The 15,713-nt window shown below is 38.6% G+C and overlaps 1 protein-coding gene across 6 annotated transcripts in view; it reads left to right on the top strand.

Annotated features, from left to right (window-relative positions):
- Window positions 1-15,713, top strand: part of tp63 (tumor protein p63) — a 35,435-nt gene that overhangs the window by 13,745 nt on the left and 5,977 nt on the right. For 4 of the 6 annotated variants that reach the window (XM_077717060.1, XM_077717055.1, XM_077717058.1 and 1 more), the window contains 5 exons: window positions 3,276-3,533; window positions 9,746-9,932; window positions 10,007-10,122; window positions 11,177-11,286; window positions 11,376-11,515. In XM_077717060.1, coding sequence (XP_077573186.1) covers window positions 3,276-3,533; window positions 9,746-9,932; window positions 10,007-10,122; window positions 11,177-11,286; window positions 11,376-11,515 — 811 coding nt within the window. Of the gene's footprint in view, window positions 1-2,281; window positions 2,602-3,275; window positions 3,534-9,745; window positions 9,933-10,006; window positions 10,123-11,176; window positions 11,287-11,375; window positions 11,516-15,713 lie in introns of those variants that run through there. The other 2 variants (XM_077717057.1, XM_077717056.1) reach the window with 2 other exon arrangements.

The following is a 15,713-nucleotide window of genomic DNA, read 5'->3' as shown; positions in this document are numbered from 1 at the left end:
AACCTTGCACAATATTGGGAAAAAGCCAAAAGATATTAGATATTTTTAAAGTATTTTACAAGAGGTTAGCAAGGTAAAAACATTTTGAGTCATTTTAAATCTCTTACTGTTTTTTTGCAACTGTTTTGGTCTCCTGAGTCGCCATTTTGAACATTGTTACTGTGATATGTGGCCTTCTCAGATTCCAGCTAGCTTTTAGCAAGCTAAAAAAGGCACTTTTCTTTTTAGACCCAAACCCCATCGAGTCACATCTCATATTAAAGGTCTTAACGAGGGTTTTTCAAATATGTCATTATTTTTTTCTTAACAAGTAACACACTTTCAGAAAGAAGCCGAAACAGTTTTCTCTCCTGAGCCGCCTTCATTTTGAACATTGTTACTGCGGTGTGTGGCCTTCTCAGGTTGCAGGTAGCATTTAGCAGGTGTGTGGGGTGGGGGGGGTCACTATCTTTCAACCTGTTGTTAAGCAAAGCGGGTGGGGGTGAGGGGGTCTTTAAGTGCTGTCCGGCTCTGTCGGTCGGGGGTGCGACGGGGTGGGGGTCGTGTTGCAAAGCCCCTCGCTAGCCACCTTTAGAAGCAGACAATGTTAGCGTCCAGGCCTGGTAATTGCTTTAATGGCGTGTTGATGTTGATACAATCACCTGACGCCGCCGAGACCCCCTCCTTTAATGAGGCACCCCCCAGCCGCGGGCGCTAATGCTAACACCTCCCTCGGGCTAGCACGAGCGAGTCTTTAGAGCAAGGGTGTCCAATTGTGTTCGGGTTCACTGGTTTGGTGGCTTAATGGGTGTCGTTGATGGTCCTATCCATTTGAAGTGGGAGGGGCTAATGGAAGGTAGTTTATAGGATGGCTAGTGCCGTCAATGGAACTTAAAAGTTGAAGTAAATTGGACATCTATGGTTGTTAATGGGCGTTTTGAGAGACTTTCTTGTCATTTTGGGTTATTTACAGGTCACTTCTTGTAAATTTTGGAGCATTTGCTGTTTTTTGGGGGGTATTTTTGGGGTGCTTTATGTGTTTTGGTGGATTTTTGCTATTTTTTTGGGGGCGTTTTTGGGTGACTTTCTGTTGCTTTTAAGGCATTTTAAGGTTCAATGATAATTTATGGAAGACGCCATTTTTCTACAGGGGTCAAAAAGGTCAAATATTATTAAATCTTATATTATTTTCTGCTATTTGGACTTTTTGGTTGTTCATTGCAATAGAACAACAAAGCCTGTGTTTAGTATTAGGGGTATTATTTTTAAAATATGTAATTGAATTAATTTTGGAAGTGAATGTTTCTGAGGTAGGAGTTTATTTTTATCTTTTTTTGTGATATAAATGGTGATTTTTAGACTTTGTGACCTTTCAAAGTGGGAAAAAAATTGAAAGGATACCGAAGATGTCAACCGGAATGTTCTGAAAGTACTTATTAAGCGGCTATTATGGGGAATCACATGAAGGAGATTTTGGGGGCAGGTTTTTTTTATCCTGACTTCCAGACAATTAAGCAGCAAATCCTTGCTGACGCGCCATTTTATTTTTTTGTGCAAAGGCTGGAATTCCGATGTCTATTCTTCCCGGTGATATTTGATCATAATCGCCTGTCGTATTTGCGCGTCATTGGTACCCCTACCCCCACCCCCCACCACCATCGGAATCTGACCACGCCCCCTCCGCCAACCGCAGACGAGGACGTGATGTCACTCATTCTGGGAAAAGATTGATTTGCGCAAGAGTCGTTTCCTGGTTTTGTGCGTCATTTTTTTGGCAATTTTTTGGACCAATACAAAGAGAAAGAAATTAATGTGTATTTGAAAAAGTAAATATAAATTAAAATTAATACATGTTGAAATAGAGCAATAAAAATGTTGGAAAATATATAAATGCAGGAATAAAAATGGAATTAGATAGAATTTTAAAAGGAAAAACATATTTTGAATAAAATATCAGTTTATCAGTTTGAATTATAGGTTAGGATATATGTATTCGTTATTTCGAAAACAAATAGAAGTAATTACAAACAAATAAAAACATGTAATTAAGAGAGAACAAATATATAAACAAAGAAAATGTTAAAATAAAAGTGCCCTATTTGATTGATAGAACGAATATATTTTGAAAATTAAAGTTAAGATAAGTAATACATCACTGCAATAAATAAATGATGGTCCACATCTCCAATTTAAGAATAATAAATTTCCTCAAAAGTAAATAGCACAACATTGTAATTCTCAAACTGAAACTAATTTGGAGTGATTGCTGTGACTTTGACGTCACTCAACGGCGACGGCAGTCAACGAGTTCGCCAAAGAGAAGAAACCCAAGTAGTTTTGTCTACGTCCTAGAGTCGCCGTTCCGTTTGAATGGCAGCCATTTTGGGGCCACAATGTCAACACCTGCGCGGCTGCACTATTGTGTCGCCATTACGTGTCTTTTCCCAGCCGCACTCGGCTGACCTCGCCTCGAGAAGGCTTCAATATAGCTGGCTGGGCTAGCTAACACCTGGGCTAGCTAACACCTGGGCTCGGGGCCGCGTGAGGGAAGTAAACCCGACGACAGAATGATGGAATGCCGTCCAGGAATGCGACGTTTATTAACATGGCGTTTGAAGACGGGTAGGTTCTGACTCGGTTAGCCGTTAGCCCTCAGTGGCTAACGGGTAGGTCCGGCGCTGTTAGCCGTTAGTGGCTAACGGTGGTTAACCTGGCTTGAGGTTTTATGTGGTTCGTTTTTTTAATTCTCGTCATGAATGTTCGTATGAATTTAAGATTTGTTAATGGTTGAGGAATTGAAGTGTTTTGTTTGGAAAGTAGAAAATGGCGTTTAAATGTCGAACTATCTAATGCTAGTTAACATATGTGAAGATATCTAGAGCGGTCACCGGTACTGAATCATGAGCATCGTTTTATATACTCATTTAAAATAATTAATAAATTAATTTTCTGTCCTGCTTATCGTCAAGGGTCGCGGGGGGTGCTGGAGCCCAGCTAATTTTGGGGGGATGATTTAAAAAAAAAACATTGACTGCACTAAACGTCCATTTTTTTTGAAGTGGGAGTCACGGAACCCTATAAATGCATGCTAGGCTAATTATATGCTAACTTGTTCTTAGCTATTTAGTGATTGGTTATCTCATTGTGCCCTGCGATTGGCTGGCCACCAATTCAGGGTGTGCCCCACCTGTGTATTTGGGACAGGCTCCGACACCCCCGGTGAGGACAGATAAAATGCTGGAACCCCCCAAAAAATCCCAGTTGTTGACTTTTTGTATATTTTTTTCACCTCCTAGTCCCAGTACACCAACCTGGGCTTGTTGAACAGCATGGATCAGAACATCCAAAATGGCGGCTCCACGTCCACAAGTCCGTACAACACGGACCACGCCCAGAATGGCGTGGCGGCGCCGTCGCCATACGCCCAGCCCAGTTCCACCTTTGACGCCCTGTCGCCCTCGCCGGCCATCCCGTCCAACACCGACTACGCCGGACCGCACAGCTTTGACGTTTCCTTCCAGCAATCCAGCACGGCCAAATCCGCCACTTGGACGGTAAGTCTCCATTTTTTTACACTATTTTACGGAGGGTTGGGGGTCTGTTTCAAAGGAAGAACTGTCAATGTATTTTTGGGTGGGAAAAAAATCAAGTTGACAGGTAGGCAGTGACGTCATGTTTTTTAAAAAAAAAAAGTTTTGGAATTTAGAACAGGCATTTTTTACAGCGTGGAAATTTTAAACCTTTTAAATGTCCGAAAATTTAGCCGCAAAAAAAGTGAGAAAAAAAATCAAGTTGGCAGGTAGGCAGTGATGTCATGTTTAAAAAAAATATATTTTTTGAATTTAGAACAGGCATTTTTTACAGCGTGGAAATTTTAGACTGTTTAAACGTCGGAAAAAAATAACTTGAGTAGGCCAAAAAAATTGTACTTTTTTTTTTTTACAACTGACTGGTGACCAGTTTAGGATATAGTCAGCTGGGATAAGCTCCAGCACCCCGCAACCCTGACAGGGATAAGCATTGTTGGGGAAAAAAATAATACAAAAAAATAATAATAATGATGAATTAATTCCTAATTATTATCACATTAGGTCAAATAAATCACTGTCACGAACAAGGATCGCATTTTCAAGATAAACCATAAAATATATATATATATTACAACATTAATTGGGTTTTTGCGACAGTTTAAAATACGTACCCATGTTAGCTTTTTCTCTGAAATTGAAGCTAACTGTTTAGCTAGCTGTCACATTAGAATTAAATTCTTTTATTTTCATTTTACAAATACGATGAGATTTAAATCTTCGCCCATTAAAAGCAAAAAAAAAAAAAAAATGTTGCCATCAATGGAATGTTTTTGCGTTCAGCCCTCGACGGCAGCCAATGGGTTAAATTCCACTCCCCTAAGTAACGGCGTGCTCTCACGGAGACGCGCCTAATCCCCGGGACATCACCTGGCTTCTTCCTGTGCGGAAAGCCCAAGGTGACACGCAACCCTCCCCCTTCCCGTTCCGCCTCTTCCCCGAAAAAGGCCCCCCCACCACCACCACCACCGCCACCACCTTTGCGTCTCTCCACGACTGATCTCCCGGCTCCCAATTTGACGACGCGCCCCCATTGTGCGCCGGGGAAGGTGTTTGCCCTCGGTCTTAAGGGAGGGGGGGCGCCGGGATTACAGTAATGGATGAACGCCCTTACTGAGGATAAGGCTTGTGTCAATATTTCCTTTTTGGAGTCCATTGCACCGCCGCGGGAGAAGAAGTAGAAGAAGAAGGTGGTGGAGGGGGGGGGGGGGTGTCATGGCGAAAAGTGGCAAGACGCGGCTTGTTGGGGAACATCTGCGGGCCCGTCCCACGCCTCGTGACTTGTTTGTGTCGGCCGACGTGTCCCGACTCGTCGGAAGCTACCGGAGGAGTTGGGAAGGATTTCTTGCTGGAAAAGTGGAAGGACAAAGTTGGAAGCTTGTTGGTATGAAGGAAAGAAGAAGAAGGGTGGGTGGTTGGGTTTTATAGGTAAAGAAGGGAGGATGGGAAGGAAAGGGGAGGAAGGAAGAGGAGGAAAGGATGGAGGGAAATTAAAGGTAAGGAGGAGAAAAAGGTGGAAAGAAGAGGTAGGGAAGAAAGGAAAGGATGGAGGGAAAGAGAAGGAAGGAAATTGAGTGAGGGAGAGAAGGAAAAAGAAACAAGGAAGGAAAGAAAGAGGAGGAAAGCATGGAGGGAGGAGAAAAAGAAGGGAAGAGGAGGTAGGGGAGAAAGGGATTGATGGAGGGAAAGAGAAGGAAGAATGGAGGGAGAGAAAAAAGTGAAGGAAGTGAGGGAGGAGGGAAGGAAATGGAAGAAAAGGAGGGATGTAGGACAGAAGGAAGGAGGAAAGATGGGTTGCAAAGGAGGGATGTGAAGGAAGGGAGAGTGGCTGAACAGGAGGATGGGAGGTAGAGAGGACAGAAGGATAGAAAAGGAGGAAAGGTGAAGGAAGAGAGTGAGGGAGGACATTAGGAAGGAAGAAATGGAAGAGAGGGAGAGGCGAAGGATGGCATGACAACAAGGAAGAAGGCCCAAAAAGAAGGTCTGGAAGAAGACAGATACTGGAAGAAATCAACAAGTGCAATGACTTGATTGACACGGTGTGAAGAGAAGGACAAGATAGGTCGCGAGGATAGGTCTCCATCCATGAGACTGAGACAAAATGGCGACAACAGAAGCAAACGGCAGCTCCAAGGAAGCCCTTAAGATCCCAGCCTTAAGAGGTAAAGTTCAATGCAGGTGTTTGCCACGCAACACTGCCAGCAAAAGAAAAGAAAAAGAAAGAGAGAGAGAAGAAAAAAAAACAAGAGTCTCGCACTCGCGCCTTCTTCACGTCGGAGGCAAGACGCGACACGTCAGGAATGAAGTAGACAAGACCAGAGGCGCCACGCCGTCCTTGTTTTGTCAGGACTTGACTGGCGCGCCCGCAGCGCCAGGACAAGGGCCTGCCGGGACCCGCCGGAGCTCGCGCGTGCTACGCAGTTGACCCGCCGCGGTCAACTACCCCCCCCAAAAATGGATGGGCGGGGTCTAAACCACGTTTGCCTCCGTTTCAATGACTTTTGTAGGTGAACTCGTTGACGTGATTGAAAAAAGAAACTCGGTTTTTAAGTGATTTCAATGAGAAAATGGCGGGTTTTAAGACAGTCTTGTGGGTAGGGCGTCCGGCTCGACGGGATGGGGTCGTGGGTTCGATGCCAGGTGGGTTTTCATACTGTGTGATGTATAATTTCCGTATTGGCCTGAATATAAGACGACCCCCTCCTTTTTTTCAAGACTCAACTTTGAAAAAAATACCTTTTGAGCAAAAATAATGACAGTACACTGGAAAAAAATGAGATTTTTTTTTTTAGTTATTTTGCCTCATTTGTGGCATGCAAAAACTTTCTATCACGTCTTAATATCTGAACATTTAAGTTTTTTTTGCTTAAAAAGCAGACTATTTTCTGTATTGGCCCGAATATAAGACGACACCCTCATTTTTTTCAAGACTCAACTTTGAAAAAAAATCTTTTTGAACAAAAATAATGACCGTAAACTGTAAATAAATGATTGTAACAATATATATGAGAGAAAAATCTTGTTATTTTACTTCATTTAAACCATGCAAAAACTTTTTATCACGTCTTAATATCTGAACATTTAAGTATTTTTTTGGCCTAAAAACCTACCCAAAAAGCAGACTAATTTCCATAATGGCACGAATATAACATGACTCCATTTTTAAAAGAGCCAAGATTTGAAGAAAAAAAACTTTGAACACCAAATTCAATTTTTATACAAAAAAATCTGACCGTATATCATAAATAAATGATTATAACAATATATTTGACAGGCCTGGATCGTGGGTTCGTCTTTTCGTGGTTTGTGATTGGTTGGCCAATAATTCAGGGTAGTCGCACTAGAGTAATCTTCAAAAAAGTAAAGTCTTATAGTCCGGAAAATACAGTACGTCACTGTCTATTTGTCTATAGCTAATAAAAATAAAACATTGTATAATTTTTTTTAACTTTTGATGATAGCCATCTAAAATTCTATCTTTATAATCCTTCAATTGGAAAAAAAATGACAAATTTTTTGGGTTGTTTTTTAATTTTTTAAGTGTTCATGTTAAACTGCCATGGACGCCAATAGACGTCCAATCCAACGTGACTTAACCTCATAATGAATACATTTTTTGTCCATAATTTTTCTTTCTCTCACCCTTCTTACCTTTAGCTCCCATTCAAAGTATTTTTTTCCATTCTCTTGTTTCCCGCATTCCTTCAATTCCCACTTTATCCAGGCTAATGACACGCCTTAGCTACCGAATGCCATCATTCAAAGCGGTTAGCGTTAGCAAAAGTTTGCCGCCGCGGGGCAGGGATGGTCCTGTTGCGTCTTCGTCCTCCGCTTGGGAGGGTGCGAGCCTGGGATGCTTTGATATCATCTAAACAAACTTTGGCCAAGATTACATCTCTAACTTGCGCGTGGCTTTTGTTTTGAGCCTAAAGCCATGCCACCCCCACCAACAAAAATGCAGACTATAATTACCCTATTGGCCCGAATATAAAGACGAATCACCCTCTTTTTTTTCAAGATTCATGTTTGAAAAATCACTGTTTAAATGCCAAATTCCACTTTTATACATAAAATAATGACAGTACATCAGTAATAACAATAAATTCAACAAATAACAATATTTATATACTTGAATATACATTTTTTGATTAAAAAAAACAAAAGAGGCTAATTTTAGCGTATTTACCCGAATATAAGACGACCCAATTTTTTCAAGACTTGAGATTTAGAAAATTAATAATTTTGAACACAATTATATTTTTATACAAAAATATATTGACAGTAAATCAGAAATAAATTATGATAACAATATATTTGACAGAAAAATGTTATTTTACAATCTTCAAATCATGCAAAAACTGTCTCATGTCTTATCTGAATATTTAAGTATCTTTTTTTAGGCCTAAAACTAAACCAAAAATAGTTTTAAACCTAAATTAACCCAAAGAAAACCCAAAACGCAGACTATATTTACCGTATTGTGCTGAATATAAGACGATTCCATTTTTCAAGACTCAAGATCTTGAAAAAATACAAATTACATTTTTATACAAAAAATAATGACAGCACATGGGAAACAAATTATTATAACAATTAATTCAAGAGAAAAATAATAATTTACCTCCTTCAAATCATGCAAAAATAATATTTAATATCTGAATATTTAAATGTCATCTTATATGCAACCACATTTGTAAATGAACTACTACTTTTTTATACGTTTCCTTACATTTACCATTACTAGTCATTCTTGTCATTCCCTTACCCAGCCTGCAGAGGGCGCCAAAGTTCCCAGAGCTAAGCTGACTTACACTCCCATCCGATGGCCACGCCCTAGCCGTTAAAAAGATAAAAGCCAGGTCTCGTTTAATTGCGGCTGCAGGCTCGTTTTTTTATGGAGCTGCTCAGAACACACACACACACACACACACACACACACACACACACACACACACACACACACACATCTTCAAGGATGCCCATAATGAGTGTGTGTGTGTGTGGGTTGTAATCACAGTCCTCTTACGTACCTCCTTTTTGCTTGAGGGCTCAAGTCAGGGTTGGGTCCAGCCAACAGGTGTTGCCCCCGTCCGGACGTCTCTTCAATTAAGCCTTCTTCTCCTTGTCGTCGCTTTTTTTGCGCGTTTGTAGTCACCATCCTTTCATATTTTCCGCCTTTCCCATACACAGATGGGCTAAGAAAACACCCGGCAAAAACAAAAACGGATGACGTGACGGACAAAATAATTCAAGATGAAAATAACAAGGCGTTAGCTAGCGGCGTATCCTGTGGGAAAGTAGCATTTCTGGCTTCTGACGTTAGCTTCAAACGGTAATTTTCCAAATTAGACAGCCCAACTCTCTCAACAAAAACAACTTTTATGACCTTCCGTTTTTTATTACCTCCCAAATGTTGTTCTGTATTATTAAAACTGCATTTATGGATTATTTTAATTGTGGGGATGTCGATTGAAATATTTTAGCAATCCACCATTGACTTAATGCTCCTCCCACCTGGCCACGCCCCATTTTAGACCCTTAAAACTGGGTGGGCCCGCTCCACCAGAACCCCCCTTATATCCGCCCCTGATCTGACGCCCTTTCTATGTCTATTTTTTCATTTTAGGAACTTTTTATCCTCAAGGTTTGCGGGGGGTGCTGGAGCCTATCCCAGCCTACTGCAGGTGGAGAACACTGAATCAGTGGCTAGCCAATGGCAGAGCACGATGAGACAAACAACCAATCCCTCATAGCTAAGGGCAATTTTCAGTCCTCAATTACCCTAGCTTACACGTTTTTTAAATGCGTAATACCCGCAGAAAACCCACACAAGTTTATGGAGAATATGCAAACGAGCCAGCTGGGATCGAACCCTCGACTCTAGGGCTGTAAGGCAGATCCGCTAACCACGCCAAATCCATATCTTTTAGTTTTTTATACAGTAATAACCGAAAACGGAGTCGGCTAAAACGTGGGTGTGTTTTTATCGCAAACAACATAGGATCATAAGGCTTTTTTTTTCGTAAAAACGACGATTCTTCGCAAAAAAAACGACATACTATAGTAAAGCTTTTTTCTTAAAAAAAAAAAAACGACATACTATAGTAAAGCTTTTTTCTTTAAAAAAACGTGGGTGTGTTTTTACGCGTGTTGACTTTTGTGTCTTTTCTGTTTTTTAGTACTCGACAGAACTGAAGAAACTCTACTGCCAGATCGCCAAAACGTGTCCCATCCAGATCAAGGTCTTGACCACGCCTCCTCAGGGCGCCGTCATCCGCGCCATGCCCGTCTACAAGAAGGCGGAGCACGTGACCGAGGTGGTGAAACGCTGCCCCAACCACGAGCTGAGCCGCGAGTTCAACGACGGTCGGTGTGGCGCCACACATTGATCCATCGATTGGTCGCCGATACTTGACCGTCGTCATGGTATTCCGCAACAGGTCAGATCGCACCGGCTAGTCACCTGATCCGCGTGGAGGGCAACAGCCACGCCCAGTACGTGGAGGACTCCATTACGGGGAGGCAGAGCGTGCTGGTGCCGTATGAGCCGCCTCAGGTAAGGGTTTGATGCTAGCTTGCTAATCATCTTAGCTAACACCCATTCAATTTTTGTATTACCGACACGGACCACCGTTTTTTGATAGAAAAAAAATCTAATCTCATTTTCTGAAAGCTCTTTACTTTATGCACACTAGGGTTGCGGGGGGTGCTGGAGCATATCCCAGCTGACTTGTCTGTATATATATATATATATATATATATATATATATTTTTTTTTTTTTTTAATTTAAAAAAATATATATTTTTTTTATTTAATGCTAAGTTATAGTAGCAATCAAAGGACAGGGGAGTGGCTTAGTTTAAGTGTAGATTTTCACATTTTTATGAAAATGTAATGAACAAAAAAAATCTCTGCGATTATAAAAAACACGCAATATTCGAGGGATTACTGCAAATGACTGCACATACCGTATTTTCTGGACTATAAGTCGCACACTAGCTAAATAATGCACATTGAACATTTACAGGGTGTCTCAAAAAAGGTACTCACTTTTAGAATAAAATGTATACTCACTTTTAGAATGACCAGTCATTCTAAAAGTGACTACATTTTGACTGGTCATTCTAAAAAGTGAGTACATTTTATATGAAAAGTGTGTACATTATTTTTAGATGTAATGTACTCACTTTTAGAATGACCAGTCCTTCTAAAAGTGAGTACATTTTAATCTAAGAGTGTGTACATTTTATTTGAGACACTTTGTATATACAGTAATCCCTCGACTATCGCGCCTTCACTTCTCACGAATTCTCTACTTTGTGATTTTTTTTTGGATTAATTAAAAATATATAGATATTTTTAAAGTTTATAAGTATGTGAAACAACGCTGAAACTCGTAGAAGTTAGTTTCCCCCGTTTTCCCACCCAAATCTGAAAAACAAACATGCTAGGCTAATTGTATGCTAAATTGTTCCTAGCTCTGAGTAATTGTTTATTTGTCTCCTCTTGCCCTGTGATTGGCTGACACCCGATTCAGGGCGTCACCCCCCTGGAGATATTCTTGTGTTTAGTCTGTTGTCAAACTAACTTATCGTTTTTAAACCATCAGGTGGGCACGGAGTTCACCACCATCTTGTACAACTTTATGTGCAACTCCAGTTGCGTGGGTGGCATGAACCGGCGACCTATCCTCATCATTGTCACCCTGGAAACCAGAGAGTATGTATTGGGAGGGGCGAGAGAGACGCGCCGTCCTTTGGCGGACACGAGCCATAACCCGCGTACGTCGTACGTCTTTTGCGTCCTAGCGGTCAAGTTTTGGGGCGGCGATGTTTCGAAGCCCGAATCTGCGCCTGTCCGGGCCGCGACCGCAAGGCGGACGAGGATAGCATTCGCAAGCAGCACATCACGGACGCCAACAAGAGCGGCAGTGAGGGTACGAAGCGCCGTAAGTAGAGCTTGGGGGAGGGGCTTGCTTGCTGCTGCTGCTGCTGGTGGCCGTGGCCTAGCCTCTGCGCATTTTTTGCCTTAAAGTAGTAGTAGTATAGTAAGGCTTTTCTTCGTAAAAACGACTTAGTATAGTAAGGCTTTTTTTCCGTAAAAAACGACATAGTATAGTAAAGCATTTTATCACCAGAACCCTATCCCTAACCCTAAAAAAACGACATAGTATAGTAAGGCTTTTTATCGCCAAAAACGACATAGTATAGTAAGGCTTTTTATCGCCAAAAACGACATAGTATAGTAAGGCTTTTTTTTCGCAAAAAAACGACATAGTATAGTAAGGCTTTTTTTCGCAAAAAAACGACATAGTATAGTAAGGCTTTTTTTCGCAAAAAACGACACAGTATAGTAAGGCTTTTTTTTGCAAAAAAACGACATAGTATAGTAAGGCTTTTTTTCGCTAAAAAATGACATAGTATAGTAAGGCTTTTTATCGCAAAAAAACGACATAGTATAGTAAGGCTTTTTATCGCAAAAAAAACAACATAGTATAGTAAGGCTTTTTATCGCCAAAAAACAACATAGTATAGTAAGGCTTTTTATCGCAAAAAACGACATAGTATAGTAAGGCTTTTTATCGCAAAAAAACGACATAGTATAGTAAGGCTTTTTTTCGCCAAAAAACGACATAGTATAGTAAGGCTTTTTTTCGCAAAAAAACCGACATAGTATAGTAAGGCTTTTTATCGCCAAAAATGACATAGTATAGTAAGGCTTTTTATCGCCAAAAACGACATAGTATAGTAAGGCGTTTTATCGCCAAAAACGACATAGTATAGTAAGGCTTTTTTTCGCAAAAAAACGACATAGTATACTAAGGCTTTTTTTTTGCAAAAAAACGACATAGTATAGTAAGGCTTTTTTTCGCAAAAAAACGACAGTATAGTAAGGCTTTTTTTTCGCAAAAAAACGACAGAGTATAGTAAGGCTTTTTTTCGCAAAAAAACGACAAAGTATAGTAAGGCTTTTTATCGCAAAAAACGACATAGTATAGTAAGGCTTTTTTTTCGCAAAAAAACGACATAGTATAGTAAGGCTTTTTATCGCAAAAAACAACATAGTATAGTAAGGCTTTTTATCGCCAAAAAACGACATAGTATAGTAAGGCTTTTTTTTCGCAAAAAACGACATAGTAAAGTAAGGCTTTTTATCGCAAAAAAACGACATAGTATAGTAAGGCTTTTATTTCGCAAAAAAGCGACATAGTATAGTAAGGCTTTTTAGCGCCAAAAACGACATAGTATAGTAAGGCTTTTTTTCGCAAAAAAACGACATAGTATAGTAAGGCTTTTATTCATAAAAAACGACATAGTATAGTAAGGCTTTTTTTCGCAAAAAAAAACGACATAGTATAGTAAGGCTTTTTATCGCAAAAAAACGACATAGTATAGTAAGGCTTTTTAGCGCCAAAAACGACATAGTATAGTAAGGCTTTTTTTCGCAAAAAAACGACATAGTATAGTAAGGCTTTTATTCATAAAAAACGACATAGTATAGTAAGGCTTTTTTTCGCAAAAAAAAACGACATAGTATAGTAAGGCTTTTTATCGCAAAAAACGACATAGTATAGTAGGGCTTTTTTTCGCAAAAAAACGACATACTATAGTAAGGCTTGTTTTCGCAAAAAACGACATAGTATAGTAAGGCTTGTTTTCGCAAAAAAACGACATAGTATAGTAAGGCTTTTTTTTCGCAAAAAACGACATAGTATAGTAAGGCTTTTTTTCGCAAAAAAACGACATAGTATAGTAAGGCTTTTTTTCGCAAAAAAACGACATAGTATAGTAAGGCTTTTTTTCGCAAAAAAACGACATAGTATAGTAAGGCTTTTTTCGCAAAAAAACGACATAGTATAGTAAGGCTTTTTTTCGCAAAAAAATGACATAGTATAGTTAGGCTTTTTTTCGCAAAAAACGACATAGTATAGTAAGGCTTTTTTTCGCAAAAAACGACATAGTATAGTAAGGCTTTTTTTTCACAAAAAACGACATAGTATAGTAAGGCTTTTTTTCGCAAAAAAACGACATAGTATAGTAAGGCTTTTTTTCGCAAAAAAACGACATAGTATAGTAAGGCTTTTTTTCGCAAAAAACGACATAGTATAGTAAGGCTTTTTAGCGCCAAAAACGACATAGTATAGTAAAGCTTTTTTTCGCAAAAAAAACACATAGTATAGTAAGGCTTTTTTTCATAAAAAACGACATAGTATAGTAAGGCTTTTTTTCGCAAAAAAACGACATAGTATAGTAAGGCTTTTTAGTGCCAAAAACGACATAGTATAGTAAGGCTTTTTTCGCAAAAAAACACATAGTATAGTAAGGCTTTTTATCGCAAAAAACGACATGGTATAGTAAGGCTTTTTTTTCGCAAAAAAAACGACATAGTATAGTAAGGCTTTTTAGCGCCAAAAACGACATAGTATAGTAAGGCTTTTTATGTAAAAAAACGACATAGTATAGTAAGGCTTTTTTTCATAAAAAACGACATAGTATAGTAAGGCTTTTTTTTCGCAAAAAAACGACATAGTATAGTAAGGCTTTTTATCGCAAAAAACGACATAGTATAGTAAGGCTTTTTTTCGCAAAAAAACGACATAGTATAGTAAGGCTTTTTTTCGCAAAAAAACGACATAGTATAGTAAGGCTTTTTATCGCAAAAAACGACATAGTATAGTAAGGCTTTTTTTCGCAAAAAAACGACATAGTATAGTAAGGCTTTTTTTCGCAAAAAAACGACATAGTATAGTAAGGCTTTTTTCGCAAAAAAACGACATAGTATAGTAAGGCTTTTTTTCGCAAGAAAATGACATAGTATAGTAAGGCTTTTTTTCGCAAAAAACGACATAGTATAGTAAGGCTTTTTTTCGCAAAAAAACGACATAGTATAGTAAGGCTTTTTTTTCACAAAAATTGACATAGTATAGTAAGGCTTTTTTTTCGCAAAAAAACGACATAGTATAGTAAGGCTTTTTTCGCAAAAAAACGACATAGTATAGTAAGGCTTTTTTTCGCAAAAAACGACATAGTATAGTAAGGCTTTTTTTTCGCAAAAAAACGACATAGTATAGTAAGGCTTTTTTTCGCAAAAAACGACATAGTATAGTAAGGCTTTTTTCGCAAAAAAACGACATAGTATAGTAAGGCTTTTTTTTTGCAAAAAAACGACATAGTATAGTAAGGCTTTTTAGCGCCAAAAACGACATAGTATAGTAAGGCTTTTTTTCGCCGAAAAAAACGACATAGTATAGTAAGGCTTTTTTTCGCAAAAAACAACATAGTATAGTAAGGCTTTTTTCGCAAAAACACGACATAGTATAGTAAGGCTTTTTTTTCGCAAAAAAACGACATAGTATAGTAAGGCTTTTTAGCGCCAAAAACGACATAGTATAGTAAGGCTTTTTTTCGCAAAAAAAACACATAGTATAGTAAGGCTTTTTATCGCAAAAAACAACATGGTATAGTAAGGCTTTTTTTCGCAAAAAAACGACATAGTATAGTAAGGCTTTTTAGCGCCAAAAACGACATAGTATAGTAAGGCTTTTTATGTAAAAAAACGACATAGTATAGTAAGGCTTTTTAGCGCCAAAAACGACATAGTATAGTAAGGCTTTTTATGTAAAAAAACGACATAGTATAGTGAGGCTTTTTTTCATTAAAAAACGACACAGTATAGTAATGCTTTTTATTCGCCAAAAACGACATAGTATAGTAAGGCTTTTTTTCCATAAAAAAACGACATAGTATAGTAAGGCTTTTTTTCCATAAAAAAACGACATAGTATAGTAAGGCTTTTTTTCATTAAAAAACGACATAGTATAGTAAGGCTTTTTATGTAAAAAAAAACGACATAGTATAGTAAGGCTTTTTTTCATTAAAAAAAAAACGACATAGTAGAGTAAGGCTATTTTTCATTAAAAAAACGGCATAGTATAGTAAGGCTTTTTTTTCATAAAAATTAACATAGTATAATAAGGCTTTTTACGTAAAAAAACGACATAGTATAGTAAGGCTTTTTTTCATTAAAAAACGACATAGTATAGTAAGGCTTTTTATCGCAAAAAACAACATAGTATAGTAAGGCTTTTTATCGCAAAAAAACGACATAGTTTAGTAAGGCTTTTTAGCGCCAAAAAACGACATAGT

The sequence above is a fragment of the Stigmatopora nigra genome, chromosome 5, assembly GCF_051989575.1.
Source record: "Stigmatopora nigra isolate UIUO_SnigA chromosome 5, RoL_Snig_1.1, whole genome shotgun sequence".
In the NCBI taxonomy this organism is placed as follows: Eukaryota; Metazoa; Chordata; class Actinopteri; order Syngnathiformes; family Syngnathidae; genus Stigmatopora; species Stigmatopora nigra.
Note: the sequence above shows the minus strand (reverse complement) of the source record. Positions and strands in the feature narration are given on the sequence as shown.